Below are 25,630 nucleotides of genomic sequence, written 5' to 3' on the forward strand. Positions count from 1 at the left end.
GCTATTATAGTTCCACACCTGTTATATATCCTTTGTGTAACTCAATATTAGAAACTATTTTTAGTTTCAGTAATGTCTGTCGCTGTATAGAATTCGGTATAACTCTTAAACATTTATCTAACTGTCCATTATCAGAATATAACTGTTCATAATTCCGCATAATTTGAAGTTATGTCTAGAGTATTTAATGGCACATTGTTTCGTACCTCATTAATAATCATATACTTCCACATTTTTCCATCCACTTATTGCAGCACAATAACTCAACATAATAACAGCTTCAGAATCAAAACCATATATGTGTCAGAATAGTAGTTATGGGATATCACGTGAATAAGTCAGAAAGAGTGTCACAATGAAACTCCCGAAGTCAATCAGTCCAGATACCCGAAAATCTGTGAACGCATCCGAACAGTCATTGTGAAACCACAGTGTGCGATTACGTCTGACGTTGCTTTATTTGACTCTACTTGTACGAAATTTTCAACCTATTGTAGCAAGACTCACAATCAAAATATGGAAGAACTCGGAAAAATATCATATATTGTCTTTTATTGAACCCCACTATGTCCCTGTTTTAGATTATTTTCGGAACGCAAGATACAGTAATCACAAAGATATTTCATTGCGCCTTTATTTTAACGACTCTCCTACGGCAATGAGGTATTTTGTAACCTGCCTTTAGTATTTATCGAACAAATACTAAGCTTCTTTCTTTCAAGAACTTTTGCTTAACATCACTGAGAAATTTGAATTAAGCCAGAGTCTGATCACTTACCTTTGGATGTGCTCTCCTGGGGAAGGCAACCTTCGGGTCAATCTGAAAGCAAAGAAAAGGGAGATCTTAACTGACTTCTCGAGATATCATTTGGCATTAATATAATTTTTAAGAAGTACACTTGAAAACATTGAATTTGAACCAGGTCACTGTTGAAAGTTACGTAATCCACTCGTTGTTGTAGTATCGGCAGATATTTAAATCGAGTCACATACATTAGGTCAAGGGCATTGTCGCAGTGGTAATAGCAGTTTCCACCAGATCACCGAATTTAAGCGCTGTTGGGCTTGGCTTGCAGTAGGATGGGTCACCACCCAGGGCTATCGAGTGCTGTTGCAAGTGGGGTGCACTCAGGCGTTGTGAGACCAATTGGCGAGCTACTTGATTGAGAAGTAGCGATATCGGTTACGAAAACGAGGAGAAAACTGACAACGGCCACGACAGCAGTGTCCTGTGCAAATGCCCCTCCGGTGACGCCTTAGGGCTGAGGATGAAACTGTGGTCGGTCGGTACCGCTGGGCCTTCGCAGCCTCTTCAGACAGTGTTTCTTATCTTTTTTAGTATTTGCTAGTGTGCTACGGTAATTCAAAAGTTCTGTGTGACGAACCATGATGGAAACAAAAGGCTATGGAAAATAAAAGAATGATACAAGTCTCAAAGCGCTTATTCAAAACGTTGTCGGTAATCAGAAACTGTCCGACACACCGTCACGTCTGCTGGAGGAGCACGGTGGGTTAAGGTTCCAGGGTTGCTTATTCATGTTCTGAAAACAATATTTAATTGTTCATATGTGTCAATTGTAGCTTTAAAATTATTTAAGATATCTCAATTACGTTTTTGTAGCTCCCAGTATTTAAAAACGCACTGTAATGTTACAAAACAGAACGTTTGTACGCAACTGGTTTTAATTCATGTCAGTGTTGCACTGAGTTAGACGAAACTTCGATTTTGAAGTATAAGCAGCCACTTTGAGTATAAAAAATTATTTTTGGTTTTGATATGTTTTCTGAAACAGGTATGTATATATTACTAAAATTTCAATTTTGTTCTACAACAAAGTACATGGATTGGTGTACAATCTTATTATGTAGTATCTTACACTCACTCCCTTAGTCAGCAAATACTTTACACATTTGTTTAAAAACAATTAAAGGAAATTTCAGGGCAACAGCTTGTAACATCATTCTCGATTGTGAGTAACTGGTACAGTGTAATTAAGTGTATGTACCTATGAAGTGTTTATTCTGTATGAGTTAAGTTCCTTGAATTGTTGGAAGGAAATGGAAATTTATGATGTATAATTTGTTTAACTTAACAGTGTGTTTAAACAATTGAAATTTTATTAAATATGTCTGTTTGTTAAAAGAAAATTGTATGTAAATAATTGGATCATACTTAGGGAAATTAAACGATGTAACTTAAAAGATGTAGGGAACCTCCTCCATTACAGAAGGGGCTTGGCGTGCATGAAAAGGTGGAAGTGGTGGTCTGTCTGGGCGGCAAAAGAGAGAGCACATTAGGCAGTGAGTGGCCAGCAGTTGCATAGTCAGCACCACGGGTGTCAAGTAAGGCGTTCTGTAACCAAATCTATAATGGAATGGCCTCGGATGTGGTTCTGGCTGTTAAGAGGGTGCTCTCGTATTTGGAAAAGCTCTAAAGATGATGAATACACAGCCAAGAAGAATTAAAAGAGCCAGAAGGAGACCTGGTAGCCACCACTTGCTTGCCACCAATATTGCACAACTGCTTCAACAACTTTGGAAAACAGATATGTATGTCAGTATAAACCAGTGTGCTTGTATGTTGTTTTCCAATAATAATGAGTGTTGAAAAATATGTGTTTAAACTTTGAACTTCCCTCTTCATGATACCAAGTAGGGTCCTATCCCAATAGTGCTAAAAACCGAGTATCCTAATTATGAAGAGATGCTAATTTGTTTCCATTTAAATATGCCTAAGTTCAGTTTTAAAGAATGTAGAAGTTAATAGTTAAATCATTTGTTTCACAGATAAAAGGAGAGGCACATAATATTTAACTGATGAAAAGTTTTAATTTGCTATGAACTGCTTTAATTTGAAAGTGCCAAAGTTTTAGTACTAATGAACATAAATGTGGTTAGTTGGAATCGCTTGCTTCACAAGTGGTGTTATGAGGCACTTAAATTTGGTCCTGTTTGAAACTTAACTTGAACTTGAATTTATTTCCAAAGCTTAATAAGAATATTGCTAGTGTAAATTGTTTTAAAGCATTGAGGGCTAAATAATCTTAAGTGGAACTGTAGTTCAGCATTTTTGTGATGCAAATTGTTTCTGAAATGTTAGCATAGTTATTTATAAGTAAAGGGACACTTTAAGGGCCTCCATTTTAATCTTTACTAGCAGGGGAAACTCAATTTGAATCCGGGTTTTGCAAATGCATCTGAAACATTGCCACTGTGGTATGAATACGAAATATGTTATTTCAGTGTCATATTATTGAATTTGTGATGTGTATATGTACGTTAGTTAAACTTGAACTCTTGTCTGGTTCTACTTAGTCTCATGTTGTCTTTGGGAACAAATTTTTTCCCTGAATTAGACAGAGGTTGATGTGATGATTGTAGTTAACAGGGGAAAAGTTTATTTTACATTCCTGTGATTGCTAAGCTATGCTGTTGATAACTACTGCTACTCACTGTGTAGTTCGTCTGGTCGTTGTAGGTGTTCTTTGCACTTTACTAAGAAAGAATTAATGAAAGTTCCTTTTGCAAGAGTATATAAATCAATTGAGAATAAAGTTTGCACATTATTATGCCTAATTAGGCTGGCGACCGTTTTTTGTTTAATTTATATAAATTTTCTCTACTTTCATTATTTTGTCAAATATAGTCTTTCTGCTTACTACTAACTGCCACCCTTAAGAAAATCACATTCGATTCCTTCTGTCCTTTAGGTTAGTGCATGTCCAAAATTTTCAAAATTCCTCCCAGAGGGTAACGCGTGCTGCGTGTTAAGGTCATATTTGACACATTTGATATTCTGCAGTTGCGTTATAAACTGAGAAAAGAAAATTCGTAATTAATTTTTGAAAGAAAAGCATTTTTTTTCAATTGTTGAGATACTTGCAATTAGCAGTTCTCTAAACTCTCATATTTACATTTTGAGTAAAACCAGAAAGATTAAATTTCTCTTTGGAGCTGTCATATTACACTTCTATCATGGATGTATTATACTGTACAGGCATCAGTTTCATAGACGTGCAGACAACAGAAAGTGAATTATGTATGAAGGGGAATCTGAATCGCTAAGACACACTGTCAAACACACAAATTTGAAGCAAAGTTGAAAAAACGTCAGTGGGCATATTATTGTTCGAAGTGCAAAAAGACTGAGAACCGCTGTTATAGGTGAATCCTGAATATGGTGACCGAGGTGTATCGCCTTATAAGAATTAAATTTTCATTGTCAAATCACAATTCATACAAAATGAAATGGAAATCATTTTTAATATTATTTCACAACAGAATGCCGATATTTTCTGCACACATTCTCTTGAGGAAATACAGTGCATCTCCCATCACCGAATATGGCTAACGATCTGAGGTATAGAATTTATAAAGGGTAGGCGAAATAAAACTGGCCTGGAAAATATTGCAGGCATCTTCATGAATCCAACTTACATCATCTGCTGCAGGTGCAGATGATGTAAGTTGTGATTGCTATCTTAAGGTACATGAAATATTTTATGAAGCAATTTTACGTTGCCTGGCCCTGGCGCTCTACAGTGACAAATATTCTTTGAATATGAGCACGATTTAGGGTGAAAAATGTCTAACTCATGACATAGAGGAATTCCCTAGTTGGAATCATCAAACATCACACAAGCAGCGATATTCTTGCTTTATTCATTCAGGAGATCTAATAGATTTAGGAGATCTATTTAGCGAATCCGAGATTTATGCTATGTTTCCTGATTCACGCGAATCGCGTGATACTGTTCCGAGCCGGCGCTTAGTGAGAAAAATACGTTATTTTTAAACACCAGCACAGTTTTGGAATTGGATTTGAGATTGCTTAGCAATCATTATTGAGTACATCACTCATAATGGGCTGCTTTGGTGAGAAGCAAAATTAGCACCCACTTTGCCTCATGGAAGTCAGATAAGACCGTTACTGCTGACGATATATATTAATGATCTGACATATAACGTCATTGTTCTCTAAGGTATCTAGGAGATAGAGAGAGTGACGACGTAGTTATTGTCACATGTGTAGCAGTATCTGTTTCGATGTATGTTTGGTGGAATAGTCTTGTACATTTAGCAATGGAGAAAGCAGCTTTCTTCTTCTTCTTTTTATTCTTCTATTTTTCTCACAGCCTTAAAACCTTCTCTGGGTCTCTTCAATAAATTAACTTCATTCTGTCCTCTTCAGTGCGATACTTCGCCATCCTCTAAAGGCTGTTCCAGCCTGCGTGTCCCCTGGCAGGAGTATGCGCAGAACGCGTGCAACAGTGACGCCTGGCGGGTAGCCTACACACTCTGCGCCTGCCCACAAGTAAGCTGATAGGAGCCTACTGCGCGGCAGTATCTGTTTGCTCCCTATGCGACAGCGTTGAAACATCCTGTGTCTAAGACTTTTGCACATCCTTAATCCACGGCTTTCTTGATCTTATTCTCTATCTTGTTCCAACTAGCCTGCATTTGTGAACTTTTTTTGCCGTTCGACCAGTATCTAACCTAAGGACGCTACGCAATGCTCCGACTTTTTATCAATCTTACAATGTATGTTGCTGGTATAGCGTACTCAAACTCAATTTTTGTTCTTGATGTCAATATACGGTTACTCTTCTGAGGTGATTCCCAGAATCCTAAGCTACTGCTGATGTGTAGTCGTTAATATCTACATTTCAAGTCCTTATGTTGTGACTAGTCTGATTAAGACCTCGAACATTTACATTTCAACCTGTGTGTACCCTGGAGAGCAGCAACATCTTAAGCGTGTGGAAGCAACTATTACCACTTAAAAGGCACAGTTTTAATTCTGTTGCCATGGGATTTGTCCTGTTAATAATAGACGTAAGATATTCGTAGAAGCCAGTTGGTGATAATTTACTCAGGTTTTATTTTCCTTCCTGATCCACAATGCAATTAATCTTCATTTCGTTGATGAGAAAGCCTCAGTGTCGTCTGACTGCATTCAGTCATTCACTGTTCTCTATGTGAACCACCTCTTCCTCTAATAACTGTACGTGACTGGCATATGTACATACCTGCGCATACTTCGTGGATTTAGACTCAAGAGATCATAGGATGAGTCCTGGGACGTATAATTTACACACGGTTGCTTACAAATATTCGTTGGAGTAACTTTTAAATATCTTTTGTTGTCGTGAGACAATTACTGGGTGAACAGACGGTTTACAGTATTTTCAAAGAAGAAATGTGTGATTCATCAGTGCTTTTTAATTCAGTTACTGAACGATTCCTACGGGTCTGATTACTCAATGAAAGAAGCTTACAAGAAGTTTCAACAAACCACAATAGCAGACGCTGGAAGGAAGACATTATGTAACATGGAAAGCGTTACTCCCTGAATTTATAAAACACACTTTTCAACTCGAATTAAGAAACATATTTCAGAATATGTTTCCACTTTGTCGTAGAGTTGCACTGATATGGAAATTTGTGGCACGTTAAAACTGTCTGTCTAGCTGGGACTCTAACAAGGGAACTTCGTTTCCTAGGTTACGTGATCTGTCAATAACCTGTCCAAGCACGACATTCGATCTGCCCTCATTGCTTCACTTCCAAAAATATGTCTTCGCAAGTATGTCTTCTCCTACCTTCCAAACTTTGCAGATGTTCTCATGTGTACCATCTACATCTACAACTACATCTATACTCCGCAAGCCACCCAACGGTGTGTGGCGGAGGGCACTTTACGTGCCACTGCCATTATCTCCGTTTCCTGTTCCAGTCGCGTATGGTTCGCGGGAAGAACGACTGCCGGAAAGCCTCCGTGCGAGCTCTTAGCTCTCCAGTTTTACATTCGTGATCTCCTCGGGAGGTATAAGTAGGGGGAAGCAATATATTCGATACCTCGTCCTTCTATGCCTCGTGATGACTGGGTGTTGTGTGCTGTCCTTAGGTTAGTTAGGTTTAGGTAGTTCTAAGTTCTAGGGGACTGATGACCATAGATGTTAAGTCCCATAGTGCTCAGAGCCATTTGATACCTCGTCCAGAAACGCACCCTCTCGAGACCTGGACAGCAAGCTACACCGCGATGCAGAGCGCCTCTCTTGCAGAGTCTGCCACTTGAGTTTGCTAAACATCTCGGTGACGCTATCACGTTTACCAGATAACGCTGTGACGATATGCGCCGCTCTTCTTTGGATCTTCTCTATCTCCTCTGTCAACCCGACCTGGTACGGATCCCTCACTGATCAGCAATACTGAAGCGTAGGTCGAACGAGTGTTTTGTAAGCCACCTCCTTTGTTGATGGGCTACATTTTCTAAGAACCCTCCCAATGAATCTCAACCTGGCACCCACCTTACCAATAATTAATTTTATATGATCATTGTGGTACTATATCTCCTGGAAGAAAGTATATGTAGGAGAAATGTGTTAGGCACAACCTATTGTATTGTTTCCAGATCGAATTTACACTATGAAGCGAAGTGTGAACTACGATGGAAGTACTTTGAAGATTAGAACTCTGCACCATCCCGGGACACGAATCGATTTTAGATATGCCAGGAAGACTCAAGGAACGTTTTGCTCCCTCTGATTACCGGGAGGTTAGAATTAGAGAAATTCAGACTGTAATCCTCTCATTGTCTACGAGTGATACATGAAAGAAAGGGACTGCTTCTGGTACACACTTAAGCTTCCGCCAGACACTGGTGGCTTGCGCAGTAGAGTTGTAAATGCAGGTAACACCCGACGTAGTTACGAGCCACATATCAGGACCGCTGAGTACTGTAATGTGAAGATGAAAGAACTGGAACAGAGTACGGCTTTCGCGTGATAATTGCGGTGCCACGTAGCGCGCCGTTACTGCGCCGCGGGTAATGCCTGTGGCAGCCAGAGAAAACCGGCAAGGCGGTTCGCTAGTCTACTGCGGCCGGGCTTAGGTATATACGATGCGCCAGAGCCTGTATTAATTCCCGCGTGCAATTAACATTTCATTAATATTAAAGCGCGGCGGCAGCAGAGCTCATTACGGTCTAACTGCGGTCTGCAACAAACTGTCTGCTTCTGGCGCGGCGCCGCGGTGCCAAGCCACCGAGTCAGTCGGAAACTCGTGGCAGGTATTTCTGTCCAGGGACACAGCCCTGGCGTCGTATCCGACAACTCATGCTAATACGCTGTCGTCCGAACCCGCCTGTACGTACGAGCTCTCCACAGCCGACACGACCCCGGGTAGTGAAATTATAAAGCAAGTGCTGCGCTCCGATAAGACGAATTTTCTCAGAAGCGTACAGACTAATCTGTAAGAACCGGCAGGGAAATGTACAAGCTGCGACTGCGCCTCTTTCAGTTCTTTAGTGCAATTACTCAGGGAGGGCCCCCTGTGGGGTGTAATTACACTACTGGCCATTAAAATTGCTACACCACGAAGATGACATTGCTACAGAGGCGAAATTTATCCGACAGGATGAAGATGCTGTGATATACAAATGATTAGCTTTTCAGAGCATTCACACAAGGTTGGCGCCGGTGGCGACGCCTACAACGAGCTAACATGAGTAAAGTTTCCAACCGGTTTCTCATACACTAACAGCAGTTGACCGGCTTTGCCTGGTGAAACGTTGTTGTGATGCCTCGTGTAAGGAGGAGAAATGCGTACCATCACGTTTCCGACTTTGACAAAGGTGGGATTACCGCCTATCGCGGTTGCCGTTTAGCGTATCGCGACATTGCTGCTCGCGTTGGTCGAGATCCAATAACTGTTAGCAGAATATGGAGTCGGTGGGTTCAGCAGGGTAATACGGAACGCCGTGCTGCATGCCAACGGCCTAGTGTCACCAGCAGTCGAGATGACAGGCATCTTATCCGCATGGCTGTAACGGATCGTGCAGCCACGTCTCGATCCCTGAGTCAACAGATGGGGACGTTTGCAAGACAACAACCATCTGCACGAACAGTTCGACGACGATTGCAGCAGCATGGACTATCAGCTCGGAGACCATGGCTGCGGCTACCCTTGACGCTGTATCACAGACAGGAGCGCCTGCGATGGTGTACTGAACGACGAACCTGGGTGTAAGAATGGCAAAACGTCATTATTTGCATAAATCCAGGTTCTGGTTACAGCATCATGATGGTCACATCCGTGTTTGGCGACATCACGGTAAACGTACATTGGAAGCGTGTATTCGTCATCGCCATACTGGCGTATCACCCGGAGTGGTGGAATGGGGTGCCATTGGTTACACGTCTCGGTCACCTCTTGTTCGCATTGACGGCACTTTGAACAGTGGACGTTACATTTCTGATGTGTTGCAACCCGTGGCTCTACCTTTCACTCGATCCCTTCGAAACCCTACATTTCAGCAGGATGATGCACGACCGCATGTTGCAGGTCCTGTACGGGCCTTTTTGGATACAGAAAATGTTCGACTGCTGCCCTGGCCAGCACATTCTCCAGATCTCTCACCAATAGAAAACGTCTGGTCAATGGTGGCCGAGCAACTGGCTCGTCACAATACGCCAGTCACTACTCTTGATGAACTGTGGTATCGTGTTGAAGCTGCATGGGCAGCTGTACCTGTACGTGCCATCAAAGCTCTGTTTGACTCAATGCCCAGGCGTATCAAGGCCGTTATTACAGCCAGAGGGTGTTGCTATGGGTACTGATTTCTCAGGATCTATGTACCCAAATTGCGTAAAAATGTAATCACATGCCAGTTCTAGTATAATATATTTGTCCAATGAATAACCGTTTATCATCTGCATTTCTTCTTGGTGTAGCAATTTTAATGGGCAGTAGTGTATGAAGTATGTGCTGGGCTCCGATACGACGAATTTTCTCAGAAGCGTACAGACTCATCCGTAAGAACCGGCACGGTACTGTACATGCTGCCACTGCGCCTAGTTCAGCTCTTTAGTGTACCGGGTGGTTATAATTAAAGCGCAGTTACTCAGGGAGGTCCACTGTGGGCTGTAATGGCATGAATGAAAAGTATATCACTTTTGCTAATAAAGTGCTTACCTTATTTGAACACTATTTTCGTCCAAAACTAACCAAGGTTAGAGCAAAGTCTACAAAGAAGCCATGGATTATTCAAGGAATAGGGGTATCTTGTAAAACAAAAAGAAAACTATATCTGTCAATCCGAAACAGTTCCGATGTTGATGCTACAGCACATTACAAGTAATACTGGAAAATATTAAAGACTGTAACACGGACATCGAAGCAAATAAAGACAATATGAGATATAGTGAACGAGGAGACTGTAGAACCAGGCATGAAGAGGGACAAATGACATTAAGAGTAAATGATACATTGCTGACAAATGTGTGTAATGTTGCAGAAATTTTTAATAAACATTTCATAGCTGTTACTGAAAAGATGGGGTTGTCAGGTTCTGTAGATGCTGCTATGGAATAGCTCAGACCAGACATTTCAAGTAACTTCCATAATATGAATTTGACCCTCACTACACCAACAGAAATTATGTCCATCATAAAATTTTTAAAATCAAAAACATCTAGCGGGTATGATGAAATATCAACAAAGTTAATTAAAGAATGTGATTCTGCCTTAAGTAACATATTAAGCTATCTCTGTAACAGGTCGTTTATCAGTGGGATATTTCCTGAATGGTTGAAATATGCTGAAGTTAAGTCACTGTTTAAGAAGGGAGATAAAGAAATAGCATCAAATTTCCGCCCAATTTCACTTTTGCCAGCATTCTCAAAAATTTTAGAAAAAGTAATATACAGTCGGGTTTATAGCCATATTATCTCAAATAACATATACTCAGAGTCGCAGTTCGGATTTCTAAAGGGTTCTGATATGGAGAAGGCTATCTACACTTACAGTGAAAATGTGCTTAATTCATTAGACGAAAAATTGCAGGCAAGTGGTACATTTTGTGATCTGTCAAAGGCATTTGACTGTGTAAATCACAATATCATTTTAAGGAAATTAGAATATTATGGTGTTACAGAAAATGCGGCAACATGCTTCAAATCTTATATCTCTGACAGGAAACAAAAGGTGTTATTAGGAAAGATGCATTAAGCTATCAGGCATCATCCAACTGGGAACTAATTACATGTGGGGTCCCACAAGGTTCCATTTTAAGGCCCTTACTTTTTCTTGTGTATACCAATGACCTTTCATCAGTAACATTACCAGATGCCAAGTTCGTTTTGTTTGTCGATGATACAAACATTGCAATAAATGTCAAATCAAGTGTAGCCTTAGAAAGATCGGCTAATAAATTATTTCAGAACATTAATCACTGGTTCCTAGCCAATTCTTTGTCACTAAACTTTGAAAAAACACACTACATGCAGTTCAGAACTTGTAAGGAGTGTGCCACGAGTATATGCCTATCATATGATGACATACAGATATAAGAAGTGGACACTGTTAAATTCTTGGGATTACAGCTTGATAATAAATTCAACTAGGAGGAGCACACCACAGAATTTCTGAAGCGTCTTAACAAATCTCTATTTGCAATGCGAATTGTGTCACACATAGGAGATATAAAAATGAAAAAGCTGGCATACTATGCTTACTTTCATTCCATAATGTCATATGGGATTCTTTTTTGGGGTAATTCATCAAGCCAAGCTGAAGTTTTCTGGGCACAAAAACGTGCAGTAAGAGTTATATGTGGTGTGAACTCAAGAAGCCTGTTTAGGAACTAGGGATACTAACTACTGCTTCCCAATATATTTATTCCTTAATGAAATTTGTCATTAAAAATGTATCAATTTTTCAAACCAACAGCTCAATTCATGGAATCAGTACTAGAAATAAGAATAATCTTCACAAGGATTTAAAGTCACTTACTCTTGTACAAAAAGGTGTGCATTATTCAGGAACACACATTTTCAGTAACTTGCCAGCAGCCATAAAAAGCTTAACAACCAATGAGATTCAGTTTAAGAGAAGCCTGAAGGATTTATTGAAGGCCAACTCCTTCTACTCCACTCAAGAATTTCTCAGTAGAACCAACTGATTTGTTCTACTGAATTTCATTGGTTGTTAAGCTTTTTATGGCTGCTAGCAAGTTATATGTAACTTTTGTACAATTTCAGTGCAGTAATGTGTTTATTGTAAATAAGTGTGTGTGTGTGTGTGTGTGTGTGTGTGTGTGTGTGTGTGTGTGTGTGCGCGTGTGTGTGTGTGTGTGTGTGTGTGTGTGTGTGTGTGTGTAAGTACAATCTAACTTCTGCACCATTTCAGTGCAGAAATGTGTTCGTTCTTAATAAGTATTATAGTAGTTCTATTACATGTTTATTACCTTATAAAAATCTTTTTTTATTTTGAATTCAGTGCATTAGTGTTTGTAAAATGATTCTTTCATATAACGTTCATTAAAAAATTACGATCATTCCACTTGGGACCTGTGGAAGGTACATTAGCTTATTTGTTCCAGTTGTAAATATTTTTATTGTATTATTGTTTTTCTGAATGTTCTACATCCTGGAGGACCTCCTCACTACGAATCAATTGGAATGAAAGTAAATCTAATCTAATTTAATCTAATTGCTATAGGGCAGCGAAACTTGGTAGTTACGCTACTGTTTCTCTGCCTCGTGATGACTGGGTGTTGTGTGATGTCCTTAGGTTAGTTAGGTTTAAGTAGTTCTAAGTTCTAGGGGACTGATGACCATAGATGTTAAGTCCCGTAGTGCTCAGAGCCATTTGAACCAAGTTACGCTAATGCCATAATGCGGAACCGATTTAGGCGGCAAAAACGTTAATCCCAATTGTGACCACAAGGTGCAAATCTGGTGCTGTACACCGTTTGTACGACGGTATGATACTCACGCTGTTATTTGATAAATCATAGTGTGAATGAACAATGTGGCTATCGACAAGACAGGCGGTGCGCTATTAGTGAAACTGTTTTCTGTGGACGGCGGCAATTACAGTGCTGCACCGACTGAAAGGTCTGAGGAGAAGCTCAAGGGTCTTAAATGATTTAAAGAAGATGATAATGAAATTCTAAAAGGCGGATGTACTTGGCGTGGCACCTGGAAGAGGAAGGCATCCTATACCGGTGGAAGTTATTGGTTCAAATGGCTCTGAGCACTATGTGACTTAACTTCTGAGGTCATCAGTCCCCTAGAACTTAGAACTACTTAAACCTAACTAACCTAAGTACATCAGACACATCCACGTCCGAGGCAGGATTCGAACCTGCGACCGTAGCGGTCGCTCGGCTCTAGACTGTAGCCCGAAAAGGGTTTCACCCACCTGATGGTTTCGGAATTCACACGTGCTTTACACAGATGAAGCCATTCTGTTGTAGATACCTCTTAGTGATACATTCGGGCCCTCCACGTAATTGCATCAACATTACGAGGACACTTTTGGAAGGAACGTGCCGTGTCGAATTATTTTGGTAAATAAAATGTGACTGCGGCACAAAATGTGTGCAGACTGTGAATAAATTATTTTGGCTAGAAGCAACGAGTTGAAACAACGTTCCTTTGATACCTCAAGGCTTCTTTTTCTAGTCTCTCTCTACAGAATCCAACACTTTCTGCACATCCTTCTTTTGTGCGGCCCCCTTCTCTCTCTCCTCTCTCTCTCTCTCTCTCTCTTTCTCTACTCACACTCACACTCACACACACACATACACACGCACACTCACACGCAACGTATATATACCATGTGGCCATTAACATATTCATAAAGGCTTGCGCCACCGCATCGCGCCATGAATTCTGCCCAGCTCGGCCGCCCTGTTGTCAACTGGCGCCGGTATTAATGCTCGTGATAACAATTAGGACTGCGCCGGCCACAAGAGCGGTGACCCCACCCCCTCACTCGACCCCCTCCCCACCCCCGCCGCCTCCCACCGCATAAAAATATTCGCGCATCCCTCCCTCCCACTCTCCCTTTGCCCCATAACCCCACCTCACTCCGCCCTCTACACGAGCGTGGCCTTTGTATGGGACCGTGATGAATGTCCCGGCACTCAAAGCCAGCTTGCGACACTTCGCTTCTCGCTCTCCCTCCCGCTCGTGAAAAGAATTATATTAACCAAAAATTATTTTCGGCGGCCGCATTTATACCTCTCCTCTCCGACAGACAGACTTGTGGCCGGGGGGGGGGGGGGGGGGGAGGGAGGGCTCTATTTAGTGGCCAGACCTCCGCGACCCAACGACATCCGCTGGCCGGTTGATTTCCACAAATGCCGCTGGCGCCACTGTCGCGACGTAAATGCTGCGCCGCGCTATTCGATTTAACGAGCCGATCAGGTTATGTTCCCGCCTATATGACTGAGGGTGCCATTCCGAACTGCCTGGGAACACTATGTCTGTTCCAAAATTTGTCACCTCGTAGTTTCACGCATACTGTGTTTGTTGGTCGGGGCTTTAAAGAGCTTGACAGCTGAGGTCGTAACCGCCGCATTCATGACGGAAAATGGGCCATTTTCTAGGCCAAGCATTCCGTTGCTCTCGAAGTTAGTTGACACGCAAAAGCTTAAACATCATTACTAGGTGGGTAAAAGTTATACATAATGCTAACAGGGAAGCTGGACTGCACGTTAAAAAGAAACAACCAATAGTTGAGAGATAAAATGAAAACATACAACGATCCTTCTTTTCCAAGAGAACATTTGCTAATAAGTTGTAGTACAACCAGTGTTCGTGGTCGAATTGTAATTCTCCTTTTACACGTTTCTACCCCTTGTAAAGAGAGCTGACCTGAATTCAGTAAACATCGTTCTTATGAAACATGAGTAGCTCTTTGTTCTCAAGAAGGAATGTGTGTTAATGACTGGGCATGTCAAATTGATCTGATATTTTTAGATTTCCAGAAGGCTTTTGACACCATACCTCACAAGTGACTTCTGATCAAATTGCGTGCCTATGGCGTATCGACTCATTTGTGCGCCAATATGTGTGATTCCGTATCAGAAAGGCCACAGTTCATTCAAAAATGTTCAAATGTGTGTGAAATCTTATGGGACTTAACTGCTAAGGTCATCAGTCCCTAAGCTTACACACTACTTAACCTAAATTATCCTAAGGAGAAACGCACACACCCATGCCCGAGGGAGGACTCGAACATCCGCCGGGACCAGCCGCACAGTTCGTAGTAAGTGAGGGAAAGTCATCAAGTAAAACAGAAATAATATCTGGCGTTCACTAAGGAAGTGTCATAGGCCCCCTGCTGTTAATGATCTACATAAACAATTTAGCAGACAATCTGAATAGCACACTTATATTGTTTGCAGATAACGCTGACATTTAGCGTCTTATAACATCATCAGACGATCAAAACAAATTGCAATACTATTTACGCAAGACATCTGTATGGCGCGAAAAGTGGCAATTGTCTCTAATGAAAAGTTTGACGTCATCCACATGACTACCAAATGGAATCTGCTAAATTTCGGTTACACTATGAAGAACTCATATCTGAAAGCTGTACATTCAGGTACATGCTTAGGGATTACAGTTACGAATAACTTAAGTTGGAGCGATCACATAGATTATGTTGTGGGTAAAGCAAACCGAAGACTACTATTTATTGGCAGAACAATGAGAAAATTCAAAGTGTCTCCTGAAGAGACTGCCTACACTAAGCGTGTAGGTGCTTTTGTGGAGTACCGCTGTGCGGTGTAGGTTTCGCGTCAAGTAGGTTCGACGGAGGACATCGAAAAAGTTCAAATAAGGGCAGCTTGTTCTGTACTGTCGCGAAATAGGGGACAAAGCGTCACGGGTAGGTACATCAATTTGGGGGGGGGGGGGGGGCAATCATTAAAACAGAGTCATTTTTCGTTGCGGCAGGATCTTCTCATGAAATTTCGATCACCAACTTTCTCCTCAGAGTGTGAAAGTATTTTGTTGGCGCCCACCTCCATAGGGAGGAACGATCATCACAGTAAAGTTAGAGAAATCAGAGCTCCCGCAGGAAGATTCAGATGTTAGTTTTCCTGCAGGCTGTTCGAGAGTGGAGAGATAGAGAAATAGCTTGAAGATGGTTCTAAAAACCGTCTGCCAGGCACTTAATTGTGAACAGCAAAGTAATCATGTAGATGTAGACGTAGACATACATTATAACGCGTTTTGCAGCATGTGTTGTATCTGCTCTTAACGTCGGATAGTTAACATATTATGCACATATCAGGGCTTGACAATGATTTTAAAAGCGCGCACCGTCAATGGTTCATTAGAACCGGAGTAAAACGGTACGACGTCGCTATTACCAGATAACAGTGGTTGAAGAGCTGGACATAAAGAAGATGCCCAAGTTGTAGGGATGGGTTTATTATGCATGAGCTTGTGCCCATGGAAGACAACCAGCGGTCATGACAAAGTAATAGAATGTACCTACGCTGAGATCGTTCGAGGGGCACAAAACTGCTTTTTTCCTGTAGAAACCAGTACGTGTAAATGACAGGTGTCTCACAACCTTAAACGCTTTCTACTGAAGATGTTATCCGCACCGTCACAATAGCTAATATCACCCTGTGCTTGACCAACTGTCGGGCAGGTGACGTCGAAGGCCTGACAACTTATACTCGGGACTAGGGAACATCAATAACATGCGACATTTCCAAAATGGGTGCATTCTCTCACCTCTACGATTGAATTTTTGCTAGTTTAGTGACTTTAAATTACTAGTACATAATCCTTAAAGACCATACATGGAATGTAGATGAACGGTATACTTTTTAATGGAATTATGAATCACTGACTACTTTATCATACTTTGTTACGATATGCTAAGATTTTAGCAACATTTAAGTCTGGTCATTGAAACGTCTGGGCCACCAGTAAGGCTAAATTTATGGTAGATATTTAAGCTAATTCTCATTTATCGTTCCGTCCCAGTGTGCAACTGAGACGGAACAATAAATGAGACTTATCTTAAATATCTACTTGTATACAGTAGATAAAATCCCTCAAGACGATTATGTCGACCATAGTCTAAATTTATGGGATGTGCTTAGGATTCACACAATGGTACAGCACTGGTAGTTGGAAATGCTCCATATCAACGAGTAAAAAAACTTAAATGCATAGGAAATATAATCACCAAAACTATACAAAAGTTAAATGCAAGACGCTCCTGGACGTGGCCTTATATGGCGTGAGGTGGAAATACGTAATGAACCAAGGAACATTGTCGTAAATGATCGGTTTGATGGTCTATGTGTTACGGTGTGAGGAGGCTTAATGTTGCACGGGGTTACTGACCTCAAAATTTTTGAACACGGTACGCTCACTGATCAACGCTACTCTGGCACTATAGTCCTTCTCCAGGTGCATATTTTTAGGGAAGCTCCTGCCCTGACTTCATTTTCATGAACGACAAAGCGTGGCAGCAGGGAGGAGCTCTTAGAACGAGAGGACATTCCCTGAATAGACTGGCTTGTCCCTCTCCCAGACTGCCAGAGTGCACGTGTGGATTGCCTTGGAGCGACGTACTGCAGTTCGTCCATATACGACAAAGACAATCCGTGAGCTGTAACCACAAGAACGCCTTACCAACCAACCTTTTGCCCAGCATTAGAGCACTTTGCAATCCATGCATTGCCGTCTTTGGTACTCACACACCCTGTCAAGAACTGCGTCCCGCGTATTGTAACATCCAGGGACCTGTCAGCATAAATCATGGTGACTTCAGTGTGATTATTGTCTTCGAATAAGTGTCATTTCTGAAACTACCTGGCAGATTAAAACTTTGTGCCGGACCGAGACTCGAACTCGAGACCTTTGCCTTTCGCGGGCAAGTGCTCTACCACCTGAGCTACCCAAGCACGACTCACGCCCCGTCCTCAAAGCTTTCCTTCTGCCGGTATCTCGTCTCCTACCTTCCAAAAGGACGGGGCGTGAGCCGTGCTTGGGTAGCTCAGATAGTAGAGCACTTGCCCGCGAAAGGTCCCGAGTTCGAGTCTCGGCCCGGCATACACTTTTAACCTGCAAGAAGTTTCATATCAGAGCACACTCCTCTGCAGAGTGAAAATCTCATAATAGTCTTATTTCTGTTTGTCGCATTTTGTATTTATTTCTGTAACCTTCTGTGCTATACTGTAACAGAGATTTCGTTTTTTCGTCGAGCTATTTTACTTGATGCTAACACATCTTGCGAAAGTTGCTTTCGTCCCTAAGTTCTGCACACCACTGTACATATATTTGTTACTGAATGAAAGGTATTTTAAAGCTGTACTCAAACCAAGTAAAACGATTTGTTATTAAGTCTGTAATTTAGGACTAAAGAGAAGTTTCTTTCCAGGATTACGTTCCTTTTCACGGGACCATAAACCTCTATTTTTGACTTACTAACTAATTCCTCTTCTTGCGAGTGCTACTCGTAACATTCTTTCATATATTTCTTTCTGGTTGGGGCATATTGCACTTCTCGTGAACTTAGTAATAGTGAAATCGTTTGGGTCATTTCCACACTATTTATCGGTGACATACGATACAAATTTACTTATTAACCACATTATTGAGTTGTTTATCTCCTATCAGGCTTTACAAAATTCCCGAAATGAAGCAAGTGTTTGCTCTCAATCACAGAACCAGCCTAATATAGAAGTATCTCAGGTGGAGGTGTTCAAAGAACATCTAAGTATATATACCTCATTAGTATCATGCAAATAATACAAAATCCTTCGCAAAATTTTGAAATTCGAATTAATGCGTGCGTTCTTTCGGATACTGCAGGTAAGTGATGGGGGTTACGGACACGTCTAGCCTCGCACCGCAGATAGCCGGCAGGTTGTTGCTGACGTCACAGCTGGCCATAGTGCAGGTGTTGGGGCCACACGCGAATTATTGACGACGCCGGCAGCCGATACCCGCCACCATCCGTGGCTCAATAATGGAGCCCAGATTAAGCGGCGCATCCCCGGGCGACCAGCGCTCAATGATTGACGCGAGTCGACAACTCGTATGCGCAACCAGCGCGCGGCACACGCCATTACCGCATCCGGTGGAGCTTTGTGGTTTCAGTTAATGGATTAAGTATTTCTATAATAATTTAGTAGAAGCTCGGGATACAAATTGTTGGTTAACTTACTATTTCAAGTAAAGGAAACTCCTACGCTTTACATTAAACGAATAAAGTAAGAGTTGTCGAGGGTACATGGACATATTGGTGTTATATGAATCGTGGTTTGACGCGTAGTTAAGGAGCCAATAGCAAACGAAACCTGAGTATTCACTATACACCTTCGAGGATGTGCCCGACAGAACCCAAGCGGCTATATATCCTATAGTATAAAACAAGTTTTCTCCTTGCTGTATTCCACATCTTTTTGCGTAATTGAGAAGTTACATCTTGCAGAGCATCGTAAGCTATTATTGAGATATACATGGTAGTTATAACGTCCACTATCAGATAAATAGCCCAGGAAAACGTAACAAATTATGCAGTATGTAAAAGAGAACATCTGAAAATGTTGTTTATAATGTTTGTAGCTGTTCCGTGTTCACTTTTCGTCATACGCAGCACACCTAATTAGCAGTGCAGTTCTGGCAATACCTGACCCAGCAGATAAGGAGTGACGATATCCGTGATGTAACCAAAAAAGAAAAAAGAAATCGCAATTCGTCGTCCGGACTATCCAGCGACGTAGCAACGTCTCATTCACGTAATCTCGTACATAATGGTGGAAATATGGAGAAAGCCATTTTGTTGACGGATGAAGTCCTTGGCATCAGCTTCAAGTTATGGCAGGAGCCACACGTACAGCATGTCGAGGCAGGTGATACACACTGACCTTTCTCTCAGCTTTTTCCTTTCTCTTAGCTTTGTCCAATGGGGGAATCATGCCTGTACCTTAGGTATAGGTGATCTATTGCTATTCCAGTGTTGGAGAGCCTCGGCAGTATTGACGATTTGGCAAGGGGAAAATGTGCTGAAGCTGTGAACTGAAGTTTGTGTTAGGGTTTGCTGGTATTGTGACTAGCGCATCTGCCTAATACGCAGAGCCCGGGGTTCCTGTCCTTATTCGAACAGCTTATATCACATGCGCCTCTAAGAAGATTTTTATGTCTGTACAGTGACTGTGTAAAAAGTACTTACTTATCGTAGACAGTGCCAAAACACTGAAAACTGATGGCAGCTAACTGTGGTTAATAAACTTGTCACTTATCCCAGGGCTTCCCAACCTTTTCAGCTGGCGGACCGCTTCTTCAGTCGAAAATCCAAGGCGGGCCCCTAGTCAGTCAAGAGCACAGTAACTTTAAACTTCAGAGCGTAACCCATGGAAACTGAAAGCTTCTTAATGCAAGTGACATGTTCCCAATGACCCTCTCCCCCCCCCCCCCCCCCCCCCGAAGTATCAATAGTCTTTGGTTTAGAGATGAATGAAAACAACTCGAAATTAACGATCCAATTTGAATTCCAACTGTATCCAGACACTTACTAGTTGATTTACTCCCTTTGTTCAACACGCTATAGCCTGATTAAAATTACTTGGTAACTGACATTTCACACGTTGGAGGTGCCTTCCTCCGGAGCATGCATATTTCGTGATTGTTCTTCCTTTGATCGTCCTCCCTCCTCATTCATTTCAACTGGAAACTTCCCTTGTTGTGAAGGCGATGGAGAAACTGCACCCTTCTTCAATGATCCTGACTTCAGCCACCGATCCATATTAGAAGTAATAAACTGCTCAAAAATCGACTTATGAAATAGGTAGTGCACTGACAAAGCAAGTTTAACATTTAATGATGCCTGGGGCCACATACGTGCCAGCGAGCTCTGTGATTGGTCGACAAAGCTCGCTCCGCGCATGCGTAAAACGTTTCAGCGCATCTAGCGCCGTGAGCCGGCGCACAAACGACTCCCGTATTGTTGCGAAACGGTCGATCAGAGAAGCCACATTCTCCGGCACTAAACTGTGTGTGCGTTCTCACTTAGGAACCGTAAAGGCTGCTTGGGAATACGACCTGAAGTTAAAGTACACATGTCTTTCACACGAAAAAAAAAAAAAAATAGTGATAAATTTGATTTTCACATTTTTATTCAATAATTTTACTCATTATTTTACACGATTTGGTGAAAGGTGGCCGCGGACCCCCTAGAAAGAGCCGGAGGACATTATTGGTCCGCGGACCACACATTGGGAAGCCCTGACTTCTCCAACAGTTGGCAACGAAATGTGAGTTCAGCACAAGGCGACATGGGTGTCATCAGCATAGGTCCCACCGTTTAACAACTAAGGTCAGTAAACGATATCGGCAACCGATAGCTTATGGCACCGACTGGACTGAATGTGGTGGGCTCGAATCCTGACAGTGGGAGAAGTTTTTGTCATCAATGTTCGACTGTCAGTGCTGAAGAGGTGTGGTATACAGTTTCTGAAGATCAAACCTTGCTCCATTGTCCTGTGTCTAACCGCAAAACTCTCGACACTGTCTCGTGCATCGATAACACGTGATACTGCTGAAGTTCATATGTCGGAGAGATGGGTTAAACCTTCCCGTCTCATCTGTGATATCTGAGAGTACTAGGTTGTGCGTCGGTTACAGGATGCGCCCTCTGCTTTCGATCTATCACTGGCAGCAACAACATAAACACGATATGTCACTCATCACACTTAACATACGAAACATATGCACTGCGAAAGATAACTGTAAATCCGAACAAAGAGAGAAACCATTTTTAATTGACCAACGAATCACACCCCTGGATTGTTTCGTGCCAGTAATGCCGTATGCCGTTTCTATTTATTAACAAAGAATGAAGAAAAGTAATTATCTCGCCTGTGTGCCACTAGCGTTGTGTTTGACAGGATTCTAAGCAGTGTTGTTCAATGCGCCAGTGGAAGTGGTCCTGGATTTCGGAACTACGGCTCCTGCAGCTGTCACGTCCAGCAAGCACCCTGGTGAAGCTCTGACAATAATTCATTCTCTACATCAACTGTGAACACATAGTCGAAATCACTCGAATTTTAATTAGCCATCTGAATAATCCATCTGCTCGGTTTCAAAGTAAATGAAACATTAATGTTTGTTTCAGACCGGCGCGCAGGACAAAATGTGTAATTGCATATACAGTATGCTACCCGAATGCTGAAACATTTGACGCACTGCCGTAACACCATAAAGGTAATTAAAAAATGAACATCTAGGACATTTTTTATCGCTGCGAATATATTACACGTAATTAATTATTCGGGCCGCTAGTCCATCAGAAATCGTAATGTAGATATCAGAAAGGGAAAAAAGGTATTGTAACGAGGCAGGTTTTCAATTAAGTCCGAATAAGTATTGAAGGATTTTGTGATTTTATCTCTACCCTTGAGTGTTTTATATGGTCGGTCTTGCAGCGAGGTACGTGATGATATGGTTAGGATTTCTTTGGTTCGTTTTCGTTTCTTTTTAGTTCTTTTCATTTTTGTGTTTATTTTGTTGATTCAAGATAATATTGTTTTTAATAGCTTACGTTACGAACTCTATACGACTTTCGACATTTTCGCACTTCTTCTCGTCAGTTCATTTCCCCCATTATACTCTTCGTTTCTATTCAACCTATACTTCTAATATGTCGTTAACTTATTATGAAGTGGAGTTTGTTAAAGATGGTGTCCATTATCCATGGATGAACTTCAGATGATTTTTTTCAAGAAACATGTCGTTACAAAGAATTAGAAATTAATTACTAAAAATCTGCTCTTACAGACTATATACCAGATCCTTAAAAGTTACTACCTTAATGTATTGGAAACAACATAATAATGGACCTTTCCATTGACTCTGCAGGCGAAATTGAGCTACTCAAATCTTTCGAGATAGAAAAAACACTTCAGTGCGAGGATACAAGATGCTGTTTGAATGCCGTACAATGAGGAACCCATAACTTTTTAGCAGCATTTCACCGATTTAGCGCCGGCCGGAGTGGCTGAGCGGTTCTAGGCGCTACAGTCTGGATCCGCGCGACCGCTACGGTCGCAGGTTCGAATCCTGCGTCGGGCATGGATGTATGTGATGTCCTTAGGTTAATTAGGATTAAGTAATTCTAAGTTCTAGGGGACTGATGAACTCAGAAGTTAAGTCCCATAGTGCTCAGAGCCATTCGAACCATTTTTGAACCCATTTAGCATGATGTCTTCAGTTATGTGATGACGTAAGGGCGAAGGGAAGCTCTGACATTTACCACGAGATTTTCGTAAAAAACATACTTCGCACCAATACCGTAACAAAAGTAGAAGTCGATATGTAACTGACTACCGACCACAATAGACAAGTGCACTTCATCTTTTTAATGCCTACGCTTGATAGATCTCTATCACAGCCGAGGAAAGATATGGGTTACGTCTTATAAACGGCAGCAGTACGTAACAAATGGAATGAAAAATACATTTTAGAAAAAATTTAGTTTTTAAACCTAGGTATTATAGCCGTTTTATCATCGTAAACATTAAAGAGATACCATCAAAAATTTTAATGTAATTATCATTACTATTATGCCAACGATCTTTAATTAAACGTAAACGATGACCCGGATGATTTACGGGTACCAGAAATTTTGTAATGAAAACGCACCACATTTATTGGCAACTTTATGTATAAAATGCTTAAAACACTTACACATATCCACAATACCACGTCATGTCGCTAGTAGTTTTAATAATACATCTACGTAAAATTCATCACTTTGTATCTGCTCCTACACAAATTTCCTACATGAATTGCGCTACGTAACACAGAACTTTTTTATTATTATCTGCAAATCGACGTGCCCAGCTACTAACTGAATAGTTTATTTACAATGAAAAACAAATAAGATCAGTAACACGAATCAATGGGCTCGAGTCAAGGTACGAAAAAGACGCCTAAAACACCAGAGAACCACCTGCAGCTTGAATTAAACCCTTCACAAATTGCAGATTAAAAACCTCATTTTGAAATCGGCGCTGCCGACATCGATTACTGTTTGAGGAAAGGGAAAATCCGGCTTCGTCGGAGTCCACCACCACGTCTCCAGCTAGCTACGCTACACTTCTGTGTTGCTTGCCCTTCTGAAGTAGTACAGCCCTATGTGACAAATGTCAGCAGTAGTCTTTTGCGAGATACTCGACTCGAAATGTCCATTTCATGAAGTTCCCTTCCCTTCGCAGTATTTGCTCGGAAAATGATTGAGATGGACCTACATTCACGGTGAGAAGCAGTTACTGTCGAATTAGCAAACAATCGTCATTGTCAAGGATTGAGAATCGTCTGAAGTCCCTCAAGAAAGATTTATGCTTCTAAAAGGGCTCAAAGCAACAATGTGCGACTGGAGTCGTCTTATACAGACGAGCCCTAGGGGGCATCCATTAAATAAATGAGGCCTTTTTTTTTTTAAATTCTAAATCCCCCTTTTCTGTTGGTGAGATTTGGTGACTTGTGATGGGACCCCTTCCCCTCAAGTGATGTTTACACCGTAATCGGATCGAAATACGTAAAACTGAAACACTTTTTATCTGTTTTAAACATTGATTGTCACAATTTAATAAAAACACGTTTTATTTAGAAAGTGTATTGAACTGTGTTTTCAACACGTGTTTAAAAACGCGTTATTTTAAACATAGCAACCCTGAGTAATATATGAACCGAGAGGGACAGCTGGACAAAAAGGCTCCACGGAAATAATAGCAAACGTTTTGACAGATTATTCAAAACCTGACCTTTAATTGATATGTTAGATACATTAAATGACAATGAAACTTTACTTTATACACAGATGAACGACATCAATGTTGGTACCTTCTTTTGAATCTATGATTATATAGCTTATAAGCCTCTTGATATTACGAGTATTCTTGTCGATGAACTTCAGCTTAGCTTCCTTCGACGAACGATTAACTTCTTACTTGCATGTTTGTTGCGATCTGTTGCCGTGCCGCTTAAAATACGCATTGTAAAAGTTTTTATAGAAATTCACCTCGAACAAATAACACCGGTATTATATGCGCTGCAGAATATCATGACTGACTCACTGACCGCCACTTCTCCAACGAAATCTGACGCTTTTGCGGAACTTTTTTGAAATCGTGGAATCCTGAGCATGAACACATGCAGACAATTCCGTTCGTTTCAGAGATACCATGACGACTGATGAGCAATGTAATATTGTCTATATTCTCCGATTTAAAAAGTTAATGTGATTTCATCCCCCGCCCCCCCCCATCACCACCACTATCCCCTTCCCGCATGAAGTGAGATTTGGTGAGCTATTTCTGGGTCTTCCACTGCGCTCCACTCCCCCCCCCCCCCCCCCCCCCTGCCCACCATTTTGAACACAATGATTAATGTAGGACCCAATATACAAACTTCAGGTTGTGCACTCGTCCTCTGGTGGTTAGGTAGCAACGAATTAATCCCAACTAGCAATTAACATCGCTTTATTAATTTGGTACCAACCGCAGTAGCGATGCAACCATTCTACGGCCACCATTCTTATCCGCTATTACGTAGCTCCAAGTGACAGACATCCTTGTAGACGTGTTTCACACTCTGTTTTGATATTTCAACAAATCCAGCAGCTTCATTTGCGGTGACAAGGCCACGTCCATGCATAATAAACTGTTTCCGTCATTGTGTCATATCTTGACGAGACACCGTTTAAAAAAAAATGGCTCTGAGCACTATGGGACTTAACTGCTGAGCTCATCAGTCCCCTAGAACTTAGAACTACTTAAACCCAGCTAACCTAAGGGCAT

At 41.5% G+C, this 25,630-nt stretch overlaps 1 protein-coding gene across 1 annotated transcript in view; it reads right to left on the minus strand.

Annotated features, from left to right (window-relative positions):
- The window catches only part of LOC124619568 (RNA-binding protein Musashi homolog Rbp6), a 1,335,315-nt gene that overhangs the window by 965,664 nt on the left and 344,021 nt on the right, over window positions 1-25,630 (minus strand). The window contains exon 3 of the mRNA XM_047146061.1: window positions 779-820. Coding sequence (XP_047002017.1) covers window positions 779-820 — 42 coding nt within the window. The remainder of the gene's footprint in view (window positions 1-778; window positions 821-25,630) is intronic.

This window comes from Schistocerca americana, chromosome 1, assembly GCF_021461395.2.
Source record: "Schistocerca americana isolate TAMUIC-IGC-003095 chromosome 1, iqSchAmer2.1, whole genome shotgun sequence".
Lineage (NCBI taxonomy): Eukaryota > Metazoa > Arthropoda > Insecta > Orthoptera > Acrididae > Schistocerca > Schistocerca americana.